This window comes from Protopterus annectens, chromosome 3.part1 (assembly GCF_019279795.1).
Source record: "Protopterus annectens isolate FY-2018-M chromosome 3.part1, PAN1.0, whole genome shotgun sequence".
NCBI lineage: Eukaryota > Metazoa > Chordata > Ceratodontiformes > Protopteridae > Protopterus > Protopterus annectens.
The window spans coordinates 73,418,278-73,441,966 of record NC_056732.1 but is presented as its reverse complement, the minus strand read 5'-3'; the positions used below and the strand labels follow the sequence as shown (position 1 = coordinate 73,441,966).

The 23,689-nt window shown below is 38.7% G+C and overlaps 1 protein-coding gene across 1 annotated transcript in view; it reads left to right on the top strand.

Annotated features, from left to right (window-relative positions):
• ANXA13 (annexin A13) overlaps positions 1–23,689 on the top strand; it is a 293,708-nt gene that overhangs the window by 108,640 nt on the left and 161,379 nt on the right. The window contains exon 3 of the mRNA XM_044066589.1: positions 18,987–19,081. Within this exon, the coding sequence (XP_043922524.1) occupies positions 18,987–19,081 (95 nt within the window). The remainder of the gene's footprint in view (positions 1–18,986; positions 19,082–23,689) is intronic.

Here is a 23,689-nt window from a genome sequence, read left to right as displayed (position 1 = left end):
AGCAAGGAATATTACTTACAGGTGGGGACTGGAATTTGATTTGCAATAGTGAAAATGTGTCTGGAGGCCCAAAAGGGAAAATATAATGAAGAAGAGTAGATTTTTAAAGACATTTATGAAAACTTTGGCATGGAAGATGTGAATTTAGTACTAGGAGTTCTGAGTGAATTTGTATATTATTCCCCAAGACAACTGGGCTAGGCTAGACAGAATTTACATTTCATAGGAACATGTGCATTTAATTGAAGGTCTGATATGCATCCAATAACTATTTCAGATCATGTGCCAATAATAACTAAAATAAAAACACAGGGTAATAAAATAAAAATGAGATACTGATGCTTCCTCACCTACCTGTTGAAAAGAGAGGAGTTTAAGGTAGTGGAAATTATTCAGGAGCTATTAGAGAATATAGAAATTTCTTCTGAAAATATAGCTAGGGTGTGGTATAAAATTAAAGTGGCATTTAAAAATAGGGTGGAAATAAGAGAAAGGGAGATATGGTTAAAAAGTAGCAAGAATTATTTGAGGGGTTGACAAATGTTAAAGTATTGCAAAATAGGGAGAGTCTCACAGAACAAGAACAGGAGCAACTGCAGAATGCTAAACAGAAAATAAGGGATTACCTCAATAATATGCATGATTTTAGAAAGATTGGTGTTAAGCAACTGTTTTTTGTTAATAATTTTACAGTGCAATAACTTTTAGTTCAATGACTCAAGCAACAGAAAGTAGAAAGGGCTGTCACCAAGCTTAGGGACCCTATATCAAGGGATCCTATAGAAGTATTAGAAATATTTTGGAAATTCTATGAAAGTCTGTATAAAGCAGAGAAATATGGAAATCAAGAAAAGGTACAAATGGAAATGTTTATGGAAGAATTAATATGCCTAGATTAGATGTATAGGCAGCTCAATTATTAACAGTTAGGGTAGGAGGAGATGAGATAAAATGATAATGTTTACTCAATCTACAGGAAAGTCCCCAGGAATGGATGGTATTTCTGCGGAAGTTTGGAAGCTAGGAAGGAAAAAAAATGATAAAGATTTGGGAGATTTTGTTTAACAGTATTTTAAGAGGAGAAGTACAAACATACTGGAAGAAAGTGATGGTTGCTATAATACATAAAGAGAGTAAATATCCATCAGATCCAGCTTCATGCAGGCCCATTTCAATAGTAAACCATGATTATAAAGTGTTTATGTCTACAAGGGCTAAAAGAATGGCAAAAGTGATAAAATTAATAGATATGGATCAATGTGTTTTTTTTGGAAGGGAGGTAAACATTTGATAACATTAACAGAACACTGATGATCTAGAGGGAAGCAGAATGTAAGAAAATACCACTGTTGTTAGTGGATCTTGATGCAAAGAAAACATTTGACACAGTAACCAGGACATTATGAGCAGAACAATGGAAGCATCTGCATTCCCTGATAAAATTATAAGGTTGATTAGGAGGATATCTGAGGGATTGGAGGCAAAAATTGAAGTAGGTGGGGTCCTCTCTCATAATGTCTGCTTGAGCAGAGGAAACAGGCACGGGTGTCGTCTCTCCCCTTGGTTATTTGCATTATATTTAGAACCATTGGCAAAGAAAATAAGGGACTCAGAAATTTAAGAATATAATTGGTATTGTAGTCAAAAAAAGCTGGGTCTGTTTGCAGATGACATTATTTTATACCAGATAAAACCAGAAAGAGACATTACAGTGCTATGGAACATATTCAGACAGTTTCAAATATTTTTAGGATACAAAATTAATGAAGCTAAAACAAAGACAATAGTAGCAAATTATGTACCCACATACAAATTTGTTCAGCAATATCTATACTTATGGGAACATGATAAAATGAAGTATTTAGTAGTATGGATTAAAAATGATTGCAGTGTGGCAGCTAAGCATATCTGGAAAGAATAAAAACAAAAGAAAATACAAAAACTGAGTAAATGGAAGTTCTGTTGTATGGATATCAATAGTAAGATGCAAGCAGTTAAAATATTTTTAGTCCCTTTAGCCAGGCATATTTTTATCAACCAGAGGAGAAGTTGTGGATAGCAATTAATAAAGAGCTGAGGGATTTTATCTGGGAAGGGAAGATGGCAAGAGTCAAGTGGGATAAGCTGATTCTTCCAATAGAACAGGGCAGATTGGGATTACCTGATTTGAAGGGATATTCCAGAGTAACACAGTTAAGGCTCATATACATAGCACAAGCAGAAAACTGTAATTCAAAGTGGAAAGATATGATTCTCAAATGGTGGGAAGCTCAAGAAACAAGGAGAGACTGGGAATTCAGTTGCAGACCTGTAAAGAGAATAACAATAACCATATAGAATATTATATTCATAAAGTAGCAGAAAGTATTCTAAGAACTAACCCACCACAGGAATGTAAAAACGAGATTCTGCCAATAGGGATGACTGTATTTAGGGATACAGAAAATAGGCAACAGGGAGCTAGAATTTACTGGAGAAAAATGGCAAAGGATTCAAGGAATTGGGAGCAAATAACTAAAGAGGGAATTTTAATAGAATGGGAAGATACCAAGAACTTATTTGGACTGCAGGTTAGAGATTGCCTTCCCTGTCAAGGATTGATATCAGAGTATAGGCAAAGAGAAAAAAATAGGGGGGGTCCTTAATGAAAGACCAACACTGGTAGAGTTTTTAGTAGAGTCTAGAACAAAAGTTGCTGTTAAGAAAGGAAAACTTAGCAGAGCATACAAACTATTGCATGATAACTGTAAGAGTCAATCAGAGGAGGTTAGAAAGGACTGAGAAGAGAGACTGGATAATCAATTCACAAAGAAACAATGGGGGATATATGTATGTCTCCCAAATATGCAATAAAATCTAGAATATTTAGGATATTTGCTTGGAAGTGTTTGCATAGGTAGTTTTATACCTCAAGTAGACTCCAAATAATTTTTCCTCAGGTAGACAGCAAATGTTGAAGGTGTGATAGGGAAGAAAGAGGCAACTGGGAACATATTTTCTTGGAGTATAATGTATGTTTAAAAATAAGTGAAAAAAATGTTAAATGGTAATCTTGTACAAGTTAATGATGATGACAGTGGAAATATTATTAAGGGAATGCAGTGGTAGAATTAATGACTTGTTATTTGTTTTGTGTACATATTTTCAAAGGCAGGTAGAAATAAAAGATTAAGAAAATGAAGGATGTATTATCCAAATTAATATTAGGTGCCAGCAAAGACAGTTAAATAGGATTAATTTAAGAAATGTTGCTTTGGATATCATTTTTCCAAACTGAAAGATGCCTTCTGAACATACCTCTCAACCTCTTAGCACAAGAAATCTGGACAAAGCCAAAGGGGACAAAGGTCCAAAAATAGGGAGAATTTTTAAATATTGCTTTTATATCTTAAAAAGTTGAAAAGATAACAGCTTTTGCATTAGCATGCATTTTCTAAAGTGTCTTGAAGTCAGAAGCTCAAACTTCTGTCATTGCTTAGTGACTTTAATTATCACTGATCTTCCAGAAAATCTCAATTTTTTTAAGGAACAAACCAAAAATATGAGTCAGAAATATGGACATTCTACAAAAATCTGGACAGTTTAGAGATATGCCTCTGAATTGTATAATAATTATGGGACATAGAATGTCCAAGCAAATATACTGACAGGCATACGATTCATAGACTGATTTGTCCACCTGTCAGTACCTGCCTAGTATGCTACACAGGGGCATATATGTGAAAAAAACAGCATATTGGTAAGCCATTCATGCCAGCAATATATTAAGCACCATATAGAAATCATGATGGCGGGACTGCAAGTTAATGCCACAATGTAGGTACCTGCATACCCTGCACTCTAAGATTTGAGGAGATGAGGTATATATAGGAAGGGGCCTACATTACTACAGCTGGTATGCCTTGCATTCCGACAGCAGTGTTAGTGTTGGAGTAATGAGGAATGTAAAGGAATTGTAAGGAAACTTCTAATGCTGGAATAATTTATAGAGTGCACATAGGGTGTGAGGCACAAGTCTGATCTGCAGTTAGACTACAACTTTGTCAGTGCCAGTACTGAGGATGAATAACAGTGCTTATTCTTACTGGACTGGACCCCACTCACAGACTCTGTGTTTGTGTGACTGTGTGTATGTATGTGTGTGTGTGTGTGTGTGTGTGTCTGTCAGCTGATAAGCACATAATGGTACGTTGGGTCAAGTGGCCTTGCTCCAGCTAGGAAGCCCAAACATGTAGTGGTGTAGTGAGGATGTTCTGGAAAACCTGAGCCATTGTATCTATGTGGGATGATTTTAACCATCACCCCTAGAAGATTTACTTCCTTATATCTCTTTGGTGTTAGGGAGGTGGAGTCTGAATGAACCTTGTTCAATATCTCACCAGCTGAGGGAATGGCAAGGAGCTGTGGCCAAAAGCTGGCCAGAGCTTGTCATGACAGTAACCTTAGGATCACCAGTAGACATCATCAATGAGGGAACTTGACAGATTAAAGAAGTGGACCTCTTATACAATACTGGCAGGAGGGTCTGTAGATCTTAATTGTCAAGCCAGGAATGCGTCAGGTTTGCTAGTCTTGAAAGCAAAGTCTTGGGAGTAAGATCAGTTTTGCAAGACCATGGGCAATGGCTTTTGGATAGCCTCAATGAAGTTCTGGCACACCATTGAACACCTCAATTGGAAGGCAGGATGTTGCCTAGGCTTTTCTGAGCAAGGATGGATAAATGCTGACTTAACTGGGATCTTCGTTGTGAGGTGGAAGGAACACTTTGAAGAAATCATGAATTTGCTGGTCATGCCTTCATCTGAAGAGGTAATGTCAAAAGTACACGCTGGAATTGGATCTATTATGATAAAGGAGACCACTGCAGTAACTAAACAGTTTCTCCAGTTGAGGTTGCAGGAATGGATGAGTTCCATCGAGAAATGCAGAAGGTGCTTGGCATTGCTACTGTACAGTAGCTCTTTTCAGTGTTGTATAGAAGGTTGGGGCTATACCTCTGGGCTTGCAAGGTGGGGCAGTGATCCCAATTTTTGAAAAAGGACAGCAGGAGCTTATGTTCCTATTACAGAGGTATCACACTCCTTAGCCTTTCTGGGGAAACATAAGCCATGGTACTGGAAAGGAGAATTCATTCTTGTTACAGAGGTATCACATTCCTCAGCCTCCCTGGGGAGAAATAAGCCAGGGTACTGGAAAGGTGAATTCATTCAACAGTGAAGCCTCTGTTTCAGGTAGAATAATGCAGATTTCATCCTGGCCATGAAATAGTGGCTCAACACTTTGTCCTTATAGAGATGTAAGTCTGAAAGTCCTGTGTACATGTATTTTTTGGACATGAAGAATGCATGTTATCATGTACTGCGGAATGTCTTGCTGGAAATGCTGTAACATTATGGAGAGTATGGAATCTTAATGTCACATCTGCATGCAATACAGTCCTTGTGTCTACATTTGTGGCATTAAGACACATGTATTAATGGTGTGTGTAAGAGTTTTCCAAAGGTATGTCTTATCTTCCCTTCCTACTTATTATTTTCTTCAAGGCACAGCAAAGATTTGGAAGATATTCAGTTTAGGGCATGCCAGTTGCATGTTTCTTGTATGCAAATACGCTGACTTCTTTAACTCAAGTGACTATGATCTTTAGCACGTACTGGAATAATTCTCTGCAGACTGTAAAGCTGTTAGGATGAAAATCACCATGTCCAAATCAGAGGTTATTGTTCTCTCACATAAAAGAGTGGATTACCTTCTCCATCTGAGAGGGAAGCAGCTAAGTTGTGGAAGAGTTTTAGTATCTCAAGGCTACTTTCACAAGTGGGGGCAGAGAGGATCAGGACAGTGGCCAGTCAACTGGAGCAGTAGTAGTAGTACTGTAGCTATTATATCAGACTGTTGTAGGGAAGCAGGAGACGAGTCATAAGATGAAATTCACAGCTTACAGCTCATTCCATGTCCCCACCCTCATTTATTTTCATGAGCTTTGCATAATAACATAGCTAGGTTCACAGTCCTTGACAGGGTAAACAACTCAGCAACCAGCAAGGACCTCAAATTATTATCATTTCTCTTCCATGCTAAAAGGAGTCCCTTGAGGTAGCTTGGACACCTTGCCAGTATGCTCATTGGTACCTGCAATGGGAGATGGACTATGCACTGCCCTCTGGATGGAGGCCCTGAGGTAGATGCAGGATACTGTGGAAGATTATTTCTTTCACTTTGCCTTGGAAAGCCCAGGTTTACAAAAGGGAGACATGGAGACTATTGCTGGAGATAGGAAAGTCTGATCAGTCTGCTCTTCTCTGTCCAGCTTGCTACCCCTGTAACCCTCACCAGGATAAATGATTTAAAAAATGATGATGATGATGATGAAGATGATTGCTAATGAGGTGATGATGATGATGATGATGATGATAATGTTGACATAGAAGCATAGTCAGATAAATGCCCATCTGGTAATCTATTAAAGAAAAATAAAAAAAGAGAGGAAAAAAGAAAGAAATCAGGTAGCTCTGAATGTAATTGGATAGAGTAAATAACCTGAATATTATTTTGGGGGATGGCATTTCAGAAAGTGGAAATGTATTTAATGGTATTTGCAACTGATTTTCAGCTGTTTTACACTGAAGATGCATAGGTATCCAAAATACTGTCCTTTTGTAATAAATATTTTGGTATCACAGTTGTATAAGTGCCAAACTTATTTTAGTAAACTACAAAGCTTCTTAAGAAACAATTATTTAGATGCATTTAGTGCAGCAATCAAACTCCCTTCAAACTGCAAATTCTGACTTGCCAAGCTGATCAATCATCAAATTTTCATTCATAGATATTTATATGAACTTTTGTCATTATTCTGATATCAGTTTGTCACCAGAAAAACATCTTTCCACCATTATGCAAATCTTATTTTTTTTCTTTTATAATTGGTATGGAATCATATTTAAAGTGAATTTAAAATGATATTCCTTGCATAAAGTATGATGATCACTTCTTCGTCTTTTGGCTTTTCCCGGTTAGGGGTCACCACAGTGGATCTGTCTGCTCATGATTGGCAGTGGAGTTTTACAGTGTCAAGTTGCCAGCCCGGCGCCCAACCTTCCACAGAAGGCACACAGACACTCACACCTAGGGCCAATTTAGAGTGTCCAATCCACCTACTGCATGTCTTTGGGAGGAAACCTGAGCACCCGGAGGAAACCCACGTGACCACAGGGAGGACATGCAGACTCCGCACAGAAAGCACCCCAGCCGTAAATCGAACCAGAGAACCTCTTGCTGTGAGGCGACAATGCTAACCGCTGCTCCACTGTGGCCGCCCATAAAGTATGATGATCACTATGTGGCAAATATGTCTACAAACAACATAACGTGTCTATAGTATAAGTAATTATTGTGCTATTTCAGCAGTCACAATTTTAATAATATAAATATATTTCTTTCATACTTTCATTTCAACTGTTATATGTGAACTCTCATAAAAGTGATACACCATCCTGACTCCTCTGTAACAAAATGGCTGACAAGCTAATATACTATAAACAGCATACTGTAATAGCTAGAAGGGGCTGTTGACAAGCCGGCGATATATTAGTCAAATTTGTTAGCCTGAATGTGTTGTCTAAGTAACCAGAACCTTAGCTATGCATTAAGTGGGGAGGGGGATGAAACCCTTATAGAGACATCAGTTATTTTTAATTAAAAAGATAGGCTACCAGGGTATCAGTTTCTTATTGTTGCATACATGCACAGAGAGCTTTGAGGAAAAGTGTGAGATGTTTCACATTGAGTTACTTTGGGAGTGCAAAAAATTATTAGTTTCCTGCATTTCTGGAGATTTCTCTGTTTACTGTAAAGTGTTTTAATTTGTCCTACCACTGTGAGTTCTGTAGTAAAACCTTCAGATGCAAAGTGGGACTGTTTCTTTGTGGACATTGTTTCAACTAAGTTCAAAGACTGATTTATATTCTTGTCTTATGTTTGCACTGCTTATATACCTTAGAACTGTGAGCAAAAAGCAAGCAAGAAGATAGACTGAAGTACAAGTGTTTTGTTATTTATAAAACTGCTAAGAGGCTTGGTTGTTTTGATTGATTTAAGAATGAAGTAACAATCCTTTTTTGATTCTCAAATGTTTTCCATTTATAAAGACGTGTTAACTTTACATCTTAAGACTCAGTCCTTTTTTTGATCATGAATGATAATTTCATACACGGTGGAGATGACAGGAAAATTTTGACTGCATGGAAGTTATCTCACCCAAGAAAAAAAAATTCTGGAGAATGTAAATCTTACAGACCTTTGAGACTTTTGATCAAGCTAAGTCAGTCTAGCAATCTGGCAACAAGGATGTATGGATTAAGGCATCTGAAGGTTTTCTATAGAATGCTGCACAGATACAAGAAACAAACAGGGTTCTGTTTTAATGGACTGATGCCATGCAGCAAAATGCCATAGTCAAGCAATTGAGCTTGCATCAGACTGCTACTACACTACAATAAATAATCTTTGTTCATAAAGCTAAAATGCAACACTGCTGTGCAGCCGGAGAGCAACCAGGCCGTACTATTATTAGAACACTATAGCTCTATGGCAGAAAGTCAAGCCCCTAGATGAAGGAAGGCACACCTTCATTTTGGAAGGCCTTCCCCACACTGCAACACAAGACATCAGATTCCTAGCTAGTCATTTTTTGTATAAGCTGGATCCCAGAGATGACATGGAAACCTTCCTGATTACATCTGAATGAAAAGCAGAATGACATCTGTTCAGCTAGTAGGTGAAGAAGACCCATTGCCCCATATCTGAGTGGTGAAGCCTGATGGCTTACTTTGATTTATATTACATAAACACCAACAATTACAAGAAAATGAAGAGTGAAATCCTGGCTTGCATTAGACTTACACATCATTTGGGCACAGTATTTGCATGCATGGGCCTACACACTAGACAGAAACCACTGAGGTTACAAATGTTCAACCTCATACACTTCATTCATAAATGACTATAGTAAGAGGAGAACAAGGCCTCAAGGACTGCCAGGGTGGTTGCAGTAGATCACTTCTTGCAGTCTTTACTTCCTTCAACCCATACACTAGGAAACCCAACCACTACAGGGCGAATAATCTTCTAATCTGAGAATAATATTCTAGTGTACACCCAGAAGAAACATGACAAAACAGTTCTAAGAGGTAAGACCAGGGACAAAAAATTACCAGAGACATTTTAATGGAAAACTTGAATGAGATGAGACATTGTATAGACTAAAATGCAATAAATGCCACCAGCATTGTCATACATCTAGAAACAGTCCTGTGGGTTTGGTATAATGGTTAAGGTTTCACCCCATAGACATACGGTATATGGTTTAATTCTGACCTCAGATTATTGACTAAACTTAAAATGGCCCATCAAGGCAGTTAGCCTAGTATTCACCTATTAATACTATGAGCTACTATACCAATGCAGTGTGATTTATGTGCATACAAAGTAATTTTGTTTACGTATACTATTGCTGTGACATCAATTCTTATTAACTAGATTTAAGTGGCAATACAAAAATGTGCTGTAAGAGTAGAGGGCAATACCAATTTCATCTACAATGCAATTTTGGAAAGAACATTTTCCCCAGTTTTTACATTTGTGGACTGACCTGTACAAGAAGTCCTAGGGAAACTAGGGAAGAACATAACTGCTTTATAGAAATGGACTTTAGAGGGAAGCAGGATTCTTTTCTGAGTGAAAAAGAGAGACTACCAATGAGTTAACTCCCTGCTTTTGCATGCCTTTTTATATTAAAAAGAGAGACTTTGAACAAAAAAAATGAGAGCTGTTTTACATTGAGTTATTTTGACCTTGTGAGAAAATTTTCAGAACTTCCTGTCTTACTGTAGATTTCTTTGCCAGCTGCTGGATGTATGTATAGGGTATTATAGCAATAACCCATGCCTGGGTGTGGTTAATGCTGGCTTTACCATGGTTGGTGTGGTTTGGTCATGAGGGCGAAGCCCAAGTTGCCAAACAAAGCCAACCGTGGGTAAATCCAGCATTACCCACACCCAGAAGTGGGTTATTGCTATTATACAATGACATTATTTAAGGAAAAAAAAATTACTTTTCTTAAATAATGGCATTGTATAATGCCTCCTTGCTGCCCTTCTGCAGCTGTCTGGTATTCTGCGGCAGTTCTGATGTACTGCACATGTGTATGCCTACGCAGTACATCAGAACTGTGGGCAAAAGCAATGGAGAAAGCAAGATCTCCATTGCTTTTTACAAACTGTTTTGCTATGTTAAACGGGTTTAACATAGCGAGACAGTTTTAAAAAAAGCAACGTAGAATCTCCGTTGCTTTTTTTAAAAGTTGTCTCGCTATGTTAAACTCATTTAACATAGTGAGACAGTTTTGAAAAAAGCAACGGAGAAAGCAAGATCTCCGTTGCTTTTTACAAACTGTTTCGCTATGTTAAAGGAGTTTAACATAGCAAGACAGCTTTAAAAAAAGGAACAGAGAATCTCCGTTGCTTTTTTTAAAGCTGTCTCGCTATGTTAAACTCCTTTAACATAGCGAGACAGTGTGAAACAACGGGGATCTTGCATTCTCCATTGCTGTAAAAAAAGAGTTATAGTAATGGAAAAAGTCCGTGCGACCGGACCTTTTTCCATTACTATAACTCTGATTTACAAAGTGCATGCTGACCAATCAGTGTGGACGTTTTGGAATATTAATAGGGGGTCGTTGTATAATTTGAGTTCTGTACTGCAGTGAAAATCTGAGGTGTGGATATTGCTTCCACCAGTAAGCTCAAAGGCTGTTTATATTTCTGCCTTTTGCAGCTTCTCTAGGGATTATACACTTTGTGGTTTTGCTTTATATTTGGGTTGCTTATATAGTTTGGAACTACAAGCAAATATCACATCAGGCAAGGAGGCAGACTGGAGTAGATCTGTTTAGTTCATTCTTTTGCAGAAAGGAATGGTTGTTTTAATTAATTTAAGAATGAAGTCACTAATCTGTTTTGACTATAGGCAGTTTTCTCTTTAGTAAGGATATTTTAAACATTAAGAGTGTTGATGTTTTGTTAGTAAATAAGTGACAATTTGTCACAGTATTAAATGTAGAAATAAAATTAATTCATTCTTCATTTGCCCATTTAATCCATTTCAAGGTTACAAGGGAGCTGGAACCTCTCCCAAAACTTGGTGCAAGTCAGAGAAACTAATCCTAAATAGGGTGCCAATCTATTGTAGGATGCACACATTCAATTACTCACACAGCACTCACACCTAGGGCTAACTCAGAAGAAATCCAATTCATCTCTGGTGGATCATTTGAATGTGGGAGGAAATTAGAGTACCTAAAATCAACACATGCACACAAACAGGACATAAAGACTCTAAACAGATGGTTCTCAACCAAGAACTGTTCTGTGGAATCAAGTATTATAGGGCTGCAGTTCTGACCTCTGCCCTACTGTAACTTCCTACTTATATCCAAAATATGCATTCAAAAACTGGCAATACAGACAATGAACAATACACAGAGAATTATGATTTGGTTACCAATCGTAATGAGCATATCATATGTAGAAAACATGGATGCCAAGAAATTCACCATGAGAGCAAGCTCCAGAGGTGAATCTTGGCAACCATTTTGAGAGCACACAATTCTTCATTACAATCAGAGATCCAATCATAATTCATTGTAGTGCATGGAAATTTATCTTGTCTGTGTACTGCTAGCTCATCAAAAATAAGATTAAAGAAATATGTGATGTGCTGTTCTGGCTTTGAAAGTCAGAAAAGCAGTGGGGAAGTGGCTGGCATCTTTTCACATTCCCTGTATAAGGGAAGGAGTTTAATTCCAAATGCATGTGCACTTTAGCAGACAGCAGGCAGAAATGGGAGTTGAAACCAAGCCATTTCATGCCCTGCTGCTTCCCATTTACTGGTCTTTGCTGTCTGTTTTTAGTGCAAACCCAACCTTAACAATGCATAGTAGGTGCTTAACAATTGTTAAGCACCACTGTATGGGTTATTAAGGTTGGCTCTTGTGCTATAGCAGAACTGAACCAGGATATAAATTAACCATTTTTTGAGCATAAAAAATACAAACATATTGCTATTAGTTTTGAGTTATTCATTTGTTTACCTGTTTATTTATTAACTGGGAATTTTTGGCTAGACTCCTTAATTATCTCCTGGATTGCATGCCTAGTAGCTATCTTTGACTGTACCTAGGACTTTGCATAGACAGATTATGACCAACTGTACTGCATTCTTTTAATGACAATACAAGACATTTACTTGGGTAATATAGTTTCTAGTGTGCAGTTCTTAGTGTGTTATGTTTATTTATTGCCTGAGTATGAGTCAGCACAAGAACCTGAGTAATGCATCCTTGAGGGGGTGTCCATAGATAAATTTAACAATTCTGCTGTAAGTTTGTTGAGGCTTAGAGAACTGTACCAACTGTACAGCCTAGTTATGTGGCCTTAGTGAAGACAGACATGAATTGTTTTGCTCTATGTAGAAGTCCTAGCTTATGTCTAAGTATGACAACAATAGATAAAACATGAAAATAATAGATTCATAGGTTAATACTAGGCTGTTTATCTGATGAACCATTTGTAGCTTAGCCTCATGATCCTGCATTGAATTTATCAAAATATTAATTAATACCTGACTTCCAACAGAATAAATTATTTTGAACCTAATTTCATCCACTTTCCATAAAAGTTTGAGGGGCCAGCCGGGGGTGTTCTTTCAATTGCCCATCCAGTCATCCAAGTTGCAATTATACACAATCAGGGAATTGTTATGCTTCATAGGTACAGGGATTTAAAATTCATAAAGAGGTATTTTCTGAGATGTCGATCATACCAGCAGGTTTTATTTATGTTAAGGTGGAAGTTCAGATCTATTGACCTGATTAAATTGAGGATCTCATCAGAAAAGGCACCACATAACATTACTGAGTTCAACACTTTCTGGGGGGTTCACCCTGTGATGGTGTCTGAAATTATGTGTGAGATTTTTTTTTTTATACTAAAGAGTTATTACTTTAGTTTTTGTTTCTCTAATATGAAGGCCTGAATCATCAAGTCATTTCTGAATTTGAGTAATGCAGGAGTGAAAGCTAGCAGAATGACCTCAGTATCAAATTATGGAGTCATCTGGTTACTGGATGACAGTAGATGTACCACAAAGGTAGAACATTTGTTTTTTAAGAATATAAAGAGCAGGGGGTTGAGAACATATCCCTGTGGTATCTCCATGGGTGCCAACAATGACAAGATTGAGATAGCTCGTGTTATTTATGGACCCTTCTCTCAAGGTAACTGGTGAATCAATAGGCAGCTACCTAACACAGACAGCCCAAAAGGTGTCAAGGTGACACTGAAACATAGTTGGGCTTACAACACAGATAATTTAAAAAAAGTGAAGAAACGAACAGTATATTCATATTGATTAAATTTGCCACAGATCAAATACATTAAACAAATAATATAGTTTCTGTTCCATGGCCAAGGCAAAAACCATGTTCTGAGATAAAAAGAATTCTGTGGACAGAAAAGTGGTAGAAATCCTGGGCAGATGTGCATTTTATGAGAAGATTCTTACATTTTTACACAGGTGTTTTTTACTGAAGTGTTTTACAACCGCATGCCATTTACCACCCAGCTGCCTTTTTTTCCCATCTTTATAGTAGAACAAAATAAACATCACTAGATCATGCAAGCCCATGTTCATCAGATGAAATGATTTCCATTTCATCCAAGGCATGTCAAAACTAAGTCTTCACCACAGCATTGTCCAATCTACATTTTATCTTATTTGAATCACGACAGTGGTCATTAGTTGTATGCAAGTGTACCCTGAGATCTTGAGACAGCTGGAAGGTAGGTGTACCTAAATAATACTGTGAAGTACAGTGGGCAGACGCTACAGTCCTTGGACCTCTGCCACTGGCCACAGATGAATTATCTAACAGTGGAAATGTACATTATTGCCCTGGCTATGGGCATTTACCATTGTTGTCCAGTAATAGGCTTCACACTGAACACCCCACCAAGCAGACATTTTGTTCTAGCACCCCCAGATTCCTTTCAAATCACTCTCTCTGATTTTCATTGCTTTTCAGTGCTCACTTGTCCACACTTACTGGTCTTTTTATAGACTGTTACATAAAATACATATACTTGCATGTTAACTTCCAGGAAAGAATGGTAATATTCTCCAACTCCACAGGCTTCTAACCTGGTCTATCGTAGAAAACTGTTGCTATACCAGATTATCTGACTGGGGAACTCCCAGTTACTGCCCCCTTGTTACTAAGACTATTAATTCTGAACACAAATGCTAGAATGTAAGTCCCATAAAACGGAACGTGGAGGCTTGAATAAAAAAGCATGCACTTTAAAACACCAAAGCAACTGCAGCCTGTACGGCAAATCGTAAGTCCATACCAAAGATAAAATTCACCACAGGAGATCAATATCACACAACTCCAGAGTGCCAGGAACGTTCTTTATTCAAATTGAATAAAGAACGTTCCTGGCACTCTGGAGTTGTGTGATATTGATCTCCTGTGGTGAATTTTACCTTTGGTATGGACTTACGATTTGCCGTACAGGCTGCAGTTGCTTTGGTGTTTTAAAGTGCATGCTTTTTTATTCAAGCCTCCACGTTCCGTTTTATGGGACTTACATTATCTTTACTTGCAGTTTTTGGAACGTGGTGCCCCAGCGCAAATCTTGTTATTTTTGTTACAAATGCTAGAATACTCTGACCAATTAAAGGCAGCTGTCACCACTTTTCATCATTTAGTAATAAAACCCTGCTATCAATTAATAAATACATAGACCATCAACCACAAACCTTTTAAAAGTAAATAAATGCAAATTCTTTACTTAGTTAAACATGCACAGAATAAGGACTTGCCCAGAGAAAAAAGAAAATAAACTCTTTAAACAAATAGGTTGCATTGGAACAAAAACACCTGTCTACAGCTAAACCTTTTCCAGCATGTTTTGTAACTAAAAGAATTGCTGAGCCCTAAGTTTAATTTTGATAAGTCTTCACATTTAGAGACATTCCCCTACTACTCAGTTTGTTTTCCTGCTCCTATTTAGCAATCTCCTTAAATAACAATCTCATTGCACTTCTATAGCATGTTACCTCTGTAGTCTAGAGATAGTTACAGATCTTGCAATCACAGGACAGAATAATTAAATTCTGTTGCACATGTTTGCAGTACTTTTCCCTTTCTATAAATCACTGCTGTATTTCCTATCAGAATGCAGTTATAATCTTTAGTTGCAAACTCCACTTACTTTTCCATACCTTGCATATAAAAATGTCATATGTTTGCACATCTTTTCAGGCTAATGAAAACACATATTTTATAGGTTCATAGGTAGGTACTAGGCTATCGGCATAAGTAAGCCTAGCCAACAAAGTTCCCTGGCTTACATCACCCAAGAAAGTTAATTTCCTGTGCCCCTGTCGAGCAGAGCCACAGAAGTGATCCCTGTGGCATATTTCCTATTTCCCATCCACTTATCAAGATTTTTCTTGAAGACTGCTAATGAGGAACTTTGCTTGACACAGATGGATAGCTTGTTCCAGAGTATGGGAAGTATCTGGGACAGGAATCTATCCCTCCAGCATGTCCTGTTTATTGTGGTGACAAGGTTTAGGTCCCTAGAGCATGTAGCTTGGAGGGATTGGGATTTCTTTAGGTGTAACATGTCCAACAGCTCTGGGTTTGACATAGCTTTATATGTTAGGCAGAGATCACCTCGGAGTAGGTAATATGCTATGGAGTAAAGCTGGAATTTTTTGAGACGGTTAGTGTAAAGCATCTGTTTGAGGCCAGTAATCCTCTTTGTGAGGTACTTCTGTGGCCTTTCCAGCTGCTACAGGTGTCTTGTGAGGTACATTCCAAAAGGGGCATTGTACTCTATAATGGGTCTAATGAGTGTCGAGTAGAGGGGAACAATGACCTCTTTTTTCCTAGATGAGAACCCTTTTGTGATGAGTTGTGCCACGTAGAAGGATTTCCTGACTACTGTGGCGATGTGATTATCAAAGGAGAGACTACTGTCCACCTGGGTCCCCAGGTCTCTTATCACACATTCAGCGTTAAGTAGACTGCCACCTATGTGGTAGTCCATGGGTACAGAGTTTTTACCAAAGGGGATGACAATGCACTTTTTTGGCCTTGAGCTTAAGGCTATGGCTCTGATACCAGGCATCTGTCTCAGTGAGGCCCTTCTGTAGGATGTCCACATCATTTGGGGACTCAGCTATGGCTCCTAGTTTGCAGTAATCTGCAAACTTCATTAGCCAAAGGCCTTCTGTGTTAGCCTGTACTTCAGAGAAGTAGAGACCAAACAGTAGAGGTCCCAGGACTGAACCCTATGGTACTCCACTTGTTACTAGTTTGAAGTCAGGTTTGGAGTCTGCAACTTTTACAGTGTGGGTTCTGTCATAATTGGCAACCCTTCTTGTGACGTAGGGATTTATACCTAGTTTAGTGAGTTTAGCTATAATTCCAGAATGGGGGATGGTGTCAAAAGCCTTGGCGAGGTCAAGATAGGCTGAGTGAACCACCTTACCCTCATCTACAGCTTTGGTGACTGCCTCAAAGACGTCAGTCAGGTTCAGGAGGCATGATCTGCCTTTCACAAACCGAACTGGATGGGGTCCAGAGTTTGGAGGTTACCAATGTCTTTGTTTATGAGTTCCATAATGATACGTTCCATGGCCTTACAGACCAGGCTCGTCAGGTTAATAGGGCGATAGTTCTCAGGATCAGTGTTGGCTCCCTCTTTGTGGAGTGGGATAACTGTTGCTGTGTGCCATTCATGGGCACAAAGCCTGATGTGAGACTATGACTGAACATGGTGCTTCGGTGGGGAGCCAGTTCATTCTTTTAGATCAAATAACATATTAGATCAAATAACATATTTCAGGTTGCCTTCTACAGGCTCTATGAGGCTTAAGTGCAGCTCATAAAGCTATTGCAGTTTGATTCAGGAAACAGTGACTTAATTGTTTTCAGGCATCCCAGATATATACAATCCTGGATAGTTCTACTAACTACTATGGGTAGAGGCTTGGAAAGGGCACACTTTTTCACACATAACTATCATGATAGAAATAGATTTTGAAAGGATGGATTGATATCAATGAAGTGGATAATGCATAGTCCCATTCCAATTTAACTGAATAGCAAAGTTCAGATGAGGCTTGTACTCAAATTATGTGTGCATGAGTGGGTTGGTGAGTTCATATATTACAGCTCTATCCCCAAGTAGGAATACAGTTGTACAGAACCTCAAAACAACTTTTGTGTGCAACCGACTATGTGCATTTTTAAGTAGTCTCACAAAGACCCTACGATACTGCTCTGGCATAGCAGTTTAACTCTGGCATTTCCCCTGTTTGAGCATGTCCTGAAGCCTTTAATGTTAATGGAGCTTTTAGATTTGGAATTAACAAACAAAAGATCTTTCACTGGTGTACTTATATTAAAGATACATAAGTTGTTTTACAGGTATATTTGTATCAGATTAAATTTCAGATTTCAGATTTGAAATAAAAAGAAAGAATCATGTGTGAAATGACTAATTATAGTGCATTTCACTGTACTCAATAGTGCCTCTACATTAGAGGATCACAGAATTGGAGTAGATTCTAAGGCAGCATTATGAACCAACACTGATTAGATACAACAACATGAACATTGACAGATTCAAAAAAAAAAAAACGAAACCACTTTCAGTGAACACTGGAAGTATGTTTTTTTTTTTGCACGGGGGTGGGGGGGGTGGGGGGTGGGAAAGCTTCCTGCATTATCACCCCCAAACTTATATATACTTGTTCCAAGGTTACACATCATTGGAGGTAAGAGAAAACTCCACACTCTCTGAAAGTTGTTTCAGCGAGTTTACTGCAATCTGCCAGCATTCATAAAAATGGCTGTTGGTGGGCTGACAGCCTCCCATTTAATGTTATTATAAATGACCTTGCAGAAAGCCTTTCTGAAAATCGACTCAAAGTTATGCAAAAGACTGATGAAAAATTAAACATAGCAAGGATGTGAAAAAAAAAACTTGCCAAGACTGAGGGAATGGTCAAAATGTGGCAGCTTCAGATCAGTGCTGAAAATATAAGATGAAAAATCTGTGCAGTAAACAGACAAGAACTGTGTGTGCAGTTCCAGAGAAAGTTGCCTCAATAGGAAACAAGCAAAAGGTCCTGGGCTAGTTAAATTTGCTAGTGTTAAGTTAGCAGAGTGAGAAAACATCAGTGAGAACTGGTGGAATGCTGGATTTCACAGTGGCAAACATCTCCATTTTAGCAAGAATTTAGTATTACTCTATAAAGACAGTTTGCAATTCTACAGATCTCAAGACCTCATCATTATAAGAACATAAATAAGACAGAAGCCCAAGCGGGGGGGGGGGGGGGGATTGGGCAACAGAAATCTTACATGGTATGTAATAATAATCATATAAGAGAGACCAGAACAAAGCATGTATAATCCTAATAGAACAAAGCGGGAGGCCGGACGTGATATACACTTTTAAGTAACTTAAGAGAAATTGAGGCGTCTAAGAACAAAGTTGCCTTTTTCAAGAATGTTAAGGTAAGGAAGAGAGGTATAATAAAAACATGCATTGTACAGCTGTAAGGCCATCCTTACAAGGCCTAGGGGATGGTGTGGATGCAATGTCTGATAAGCAGGTCACACAGCGTTTCCAATAACCAACATTCAAACTAGGTACATCATGAACTCCATATTCATCCTTATCATCTGCTCTTTTGAATTAGCATTTTTCTATTTCAACACTACAGATGTACTTTAAGTACTGAATGCCCTCCCAATGTGGTTGTTCATCAGTACTGAAAGCACATCTGTAGCACTGTTATTATTTTAAGTCACTGAAAGCATGTTTTTGTGTTACCAATAACAGGCACAGATGAAGCAGCTATTATTGAAGTCCTGTCAAGCCGAACAGCACAGCAGAGGCAAGAGATAAAAAAGAGTTACAAGACAATGTATGGCAAGGTTAGTACCAATATATTGATCAATTAATATTTCACAAAATCATTTGTGTTCATATAGGTACCATTTTATCTGAAGCACATATAGTAGCTGGTAACAAACAGATATATTTAGCTCTTGTTTCTACAGCAATGTCATGGCATTTAATTATTAGACAACAGCAAGATGCCCTCAGATGTTGCCAAATATACCTTGTGTTTTTCTGCCTTCATTCTTTGCTTATTTCTCTTAAATGTTTGAATCAGAGTTTAGTTTTGTAGATGCCTTGCTTAGTGAGGTTTGCTACAAATTAATTGTATTTTCTGCTGTGTGCAAGGAACATATAATTCAAGGACACTTCTATGCTGTCATACATTTTTTTTATTAATTACTTAACCGGGTAAAGCCACTGAAGTGAAAACTCTTTCCAGGAGCAACTTGGGAGCCTTTTTTGGGAAAGTGACTTGCTCAGAGACACATAGCAGGAAAACAGAAACTGAAGAAATCAATCTGAACTACAAGACTAAGCCTGTTAAAAACACTAGCCTTAATACTTTAAACTGAATTTTATGGTTTGTGTGCTACTTGCTTCTGAGCCAGACCTCCAGGTCTCATATCCTTGCATTACATATTGATTCACTAAGTAACAAGAAGCCTGTAATGCTCTGCCATTGTAACCAGCTATATGATATTTTAAATAAATGTTCAAATAGATGAACACTGAATGTAGCTGAATGTGACTTACTGTGGATTTCATTCACAGTCAATGTACGTATGAGTAGCAGGATTTTGTGCAGGCTTTGGCTAAGCACCGCTTCAGCACATTTCTCAGAGGCAAGCACAGCCAGTTTAATAAGCTTACTAAAAATGTATGCACATGAGACAGTAATGATGTGTAGTTGAGGAATGCCTTAAACTAGTGTGGCAAATATACATGAATTAAGTCTTTTCCTGTTTGTTTCCGATTCATCCTCCTTTTTATTTGCTTCTGAGCTGCATGCAAATAAGTTATAAAAAGTCACACCTTTTCTATCTACTTTGCAGTTAGTGAAGATGCTTGCTATTGCTGCCAGCCTGGCTATTTTTGCTTTTGAGCTGCTAGTTTTGGCCTCAAGAAAACTGTAAGTGCTCAGTGATACTAGTTGACCAAGAAGGCAAGATGTAGCCAATGACTGACTCATTTTAACTTTGCTTATCAAGAACTCCTTGATAGATTTAAGGTGGATAGAGGTATTGTAAGGGCTTTAGTGAGTTTGTATGTCCCACTGAAGAGGACTGGGGGGATGTGTGAACTTCCTATACCGGTGGACACTAGGGTATGTATAGCCCTTACTATGCTTCCCATGCGGACCTTCCAGAGACAAACTAGGGACACGCTGGGTATTTCTCAGGCTTCTTCCTCAAGAATACTTCAGCAGTTCCTCAATATTCTCTTGCCACAAGTGGATCAGTATATTTATCTGCCAGTATAACCGTAAGACTGAGCCAGAACCATGAATGCCTTCTGTAGATGGTATATTTTCAAGATGTGCTTGGTGCAGTGTATTCACCCATGTTGCTATTAGGGCCTCATCTTGACCACACATAGAACCCTACCAGAACAGGAAGGGCTACAGGGCTACCATTCCATCAGCTGGCAGGTGGTATGTGATGCATGGGGATGCATAATCAATGTGCTGGTCCTGCATCCTGACAGTGCCCATGATTCCCACATCTGGCAAACAAGCTCACTCCACCACCTCTTGCTGCATAGTAGAATGCCTCATAGTCACCTTCTTGGTAAGTGCAAAGTTTTCTTGTCACAGTAATCAATGCAGGTATAATTTGAAAAATATTTTACTAAGTACTAAGCCCCCATTATTTTGCTGTGTCTTCTCCCTTTTCCCATTTTCAGGTGATGCAGGCTACCCACTCAAACTCTGGCTGATGACAGCAGTCTCTAACCCTAGGGAAGCTGCTGAGGAACATCTCAACACTGCCATGTCCCAGTCACAGACTATCATTGAATGAGTGTTTGGCCTGCTTAAAGCCCATTTCCATTGTCTTGATGAATCTGTGGGTACCCTTCAGTACGACCGTGTTATTACATGTAGGATGTTCACCACATGCTGCATTCTCTACAACATTATTATGCATCAGTCTGGTATTGAACTGCCCTATAATGGCAACACTATTGTTCCTTCAACCAGCGATGAATGTGATAACAGCCAGCCAATGGCAGTATGAAGAGATCCCATTTGGAAGGCTTGTGCATGGTACACAACTACACAAACAAAGAGGTGGCATCTAGTCCTCTACTATGGGCCATGTCACTCAAGTAGTGGTACCGTTACTGCAATATCAAACAGATTAAACTAAGTCATTGCAGTTTTAGCTCTGGGCCTTGTGTGCTGCATGGCCTACTGTCACTACTTATCAAACAGCTTCATTATTATGTAATGAAATGTTTTTTTCTGCACATTTAATTGATTGCTGTATCTGCTTTTTTTCATATCCTCACTCTGATGCTTAACTGTCAACTGTGAGCTGTACATCCATCCACAACCCCCTTTTCCATTTTTGCATATGAGGGTGGGGTGTCACTTCAGTCATAGATGTTTATTTATTTATTTTTATTTTTGCATAGTATCATGTCAGTCTTATGTATGTTGTAAGTAGTTCTGTATTTATATATATGTCTGAGTTTTATCCATGGGGTCTACAATGTGATTATATAGCTGAGGTGTCATACACAATGTCCCCTAATGATAGTGCAGGCAATGGTCCTAGTGATCATGACTGAGCACTGGTATGAGAGCTTGATGCTGATTTACTGCAAAGCACGATCTGCTGGATACAAAGGAACTTTTACAGGCTAATATCTGGCAGTGCTGTGGGACCGAGTTATTAACTAGGAGGTCCTACCATGTGTTGTGGGAGACTGATCAGTCCTGTCTGCTTTCTTTTATGTTATGTCATCTGTAGTTGTTGTAGCACTACCTTGAGAATCACTTGGGGTGCAGCCTACTCTACCCTCATGTGGGGATACTCCCTCATCCACATTCAGTTGTTCTTTCTTTAAGTCTTTACTAGTGTGCACATGGAGGCTGACATGAATTCCTTGTGTGCCACCGTACTGTGTATGAACATCATCATGGTATTATCCCTGACCTCCACCATTCCCATGAACTGACAAAATTCTTCATATATACCCCCTGCAATACTCTAACCATTTCTACCTGACTTTTTTGTGCCAGAACAATGCCAATGCACATTTGCTGATCAGTAGCCAAAGCCTTGCATGTCTCTGGAACTAGCTGGGAGATATGCCTTCACCTGACATGTCTTTACATAGTCATCACAGTGGGTACTGCTAACTCTTAAATGGTAGCATCTTCCTGGATGCGCTCTTGTTCCCTTTTATGTACATTTTTTCACATATCCAGAGATCCCAGGTCAGGGACTGATCACATCTCCCTCTGCCTGCTGATCTTCACAGAGTCAGGGCAGGGGCTCTGATCATGTGGGTACCCTGGTGTTGCATAGCCTTGAAAGTCAGGAATGGAATGAGTTTTAGAACCTGGTTGAGGATACAGGTGACTGGAAGGTGTAGAGACATCTTCCACCAATGCAAGGCCTCCTCTAGTGTGTTAAAGACTTGCTGACCAGGTTAGCTCCATCCATTGAGCCACCAGAAGCCTCTAACCCCATATCAGTGGAGTTCCACCAACTACAGGTACATTAGGCAACAGTGATAAATAAGGTCCTCTGGACCTGGGAGAGACCTGTTCTGACACTTTCTCACCCTTGTCTTTTTGTGTCTGTCTGCCACCTGTATGTCTTGTGTCCCTACCAGTGAGAGCCGATCATAGTGTTCTTCTCTGTATTGTCTGTCTTTTATGTTGTATGCTTTCCTTAAATCCACCCTAATCCTCTCTCATATACCTTTTTCCCCTTTTCCTTCCCCAACTTCCCTGTTATATAAAACATTTGAAAAATGTTGGGGTCCACCCCCTGCCAAAACATAGTTTCCCTCCTTTACCACCTCTACCAGCTCAGCCTCTTCATTTCTTCCTTTTGTGTACACTTTGTCTTCCTTGTCTCCTATTTCTAGATGTCTGTTCTTTCCCTTTCCAAACTTATAAAGACTCACTAAGAGTGTCCACATAAGGACACCAACACATTCAGTAAATAATAACTTACTGAATATCTGTTTTTTAAATTCATTCCTATGTAGCTGTGATGGGTGCTGCTCTTTTTAACTAAGCACCATTAATGTTTGTGGGCTTGCACAAGCTCCAGTTTAGCTCAAAATTATTAAAATAGCTGAAAGTAATCATCACTTTACACTAATACAATTACATTTGCATATAACAAGACTAGTTTTAATCCATGTTATGAAGTTACAGACAGCATAAAAGCTTATGGGCATTTCTGCACAGCCCTTCACTTTCATGTCATCAGCTCTGTTAACTGCACTGAGCATATTTGCATAAAGGTATAGTGGCATCCCTCACCTTTTGGTCCAGTGCACATATGGACTCTGGGACTATGAATACTACCCTGTTTGATACTTACATATACATATTAAAAATATTAAGATTATTTTCAGATGGGCTATGCCTCATTTAAAAACACTCCACAAACATTTAC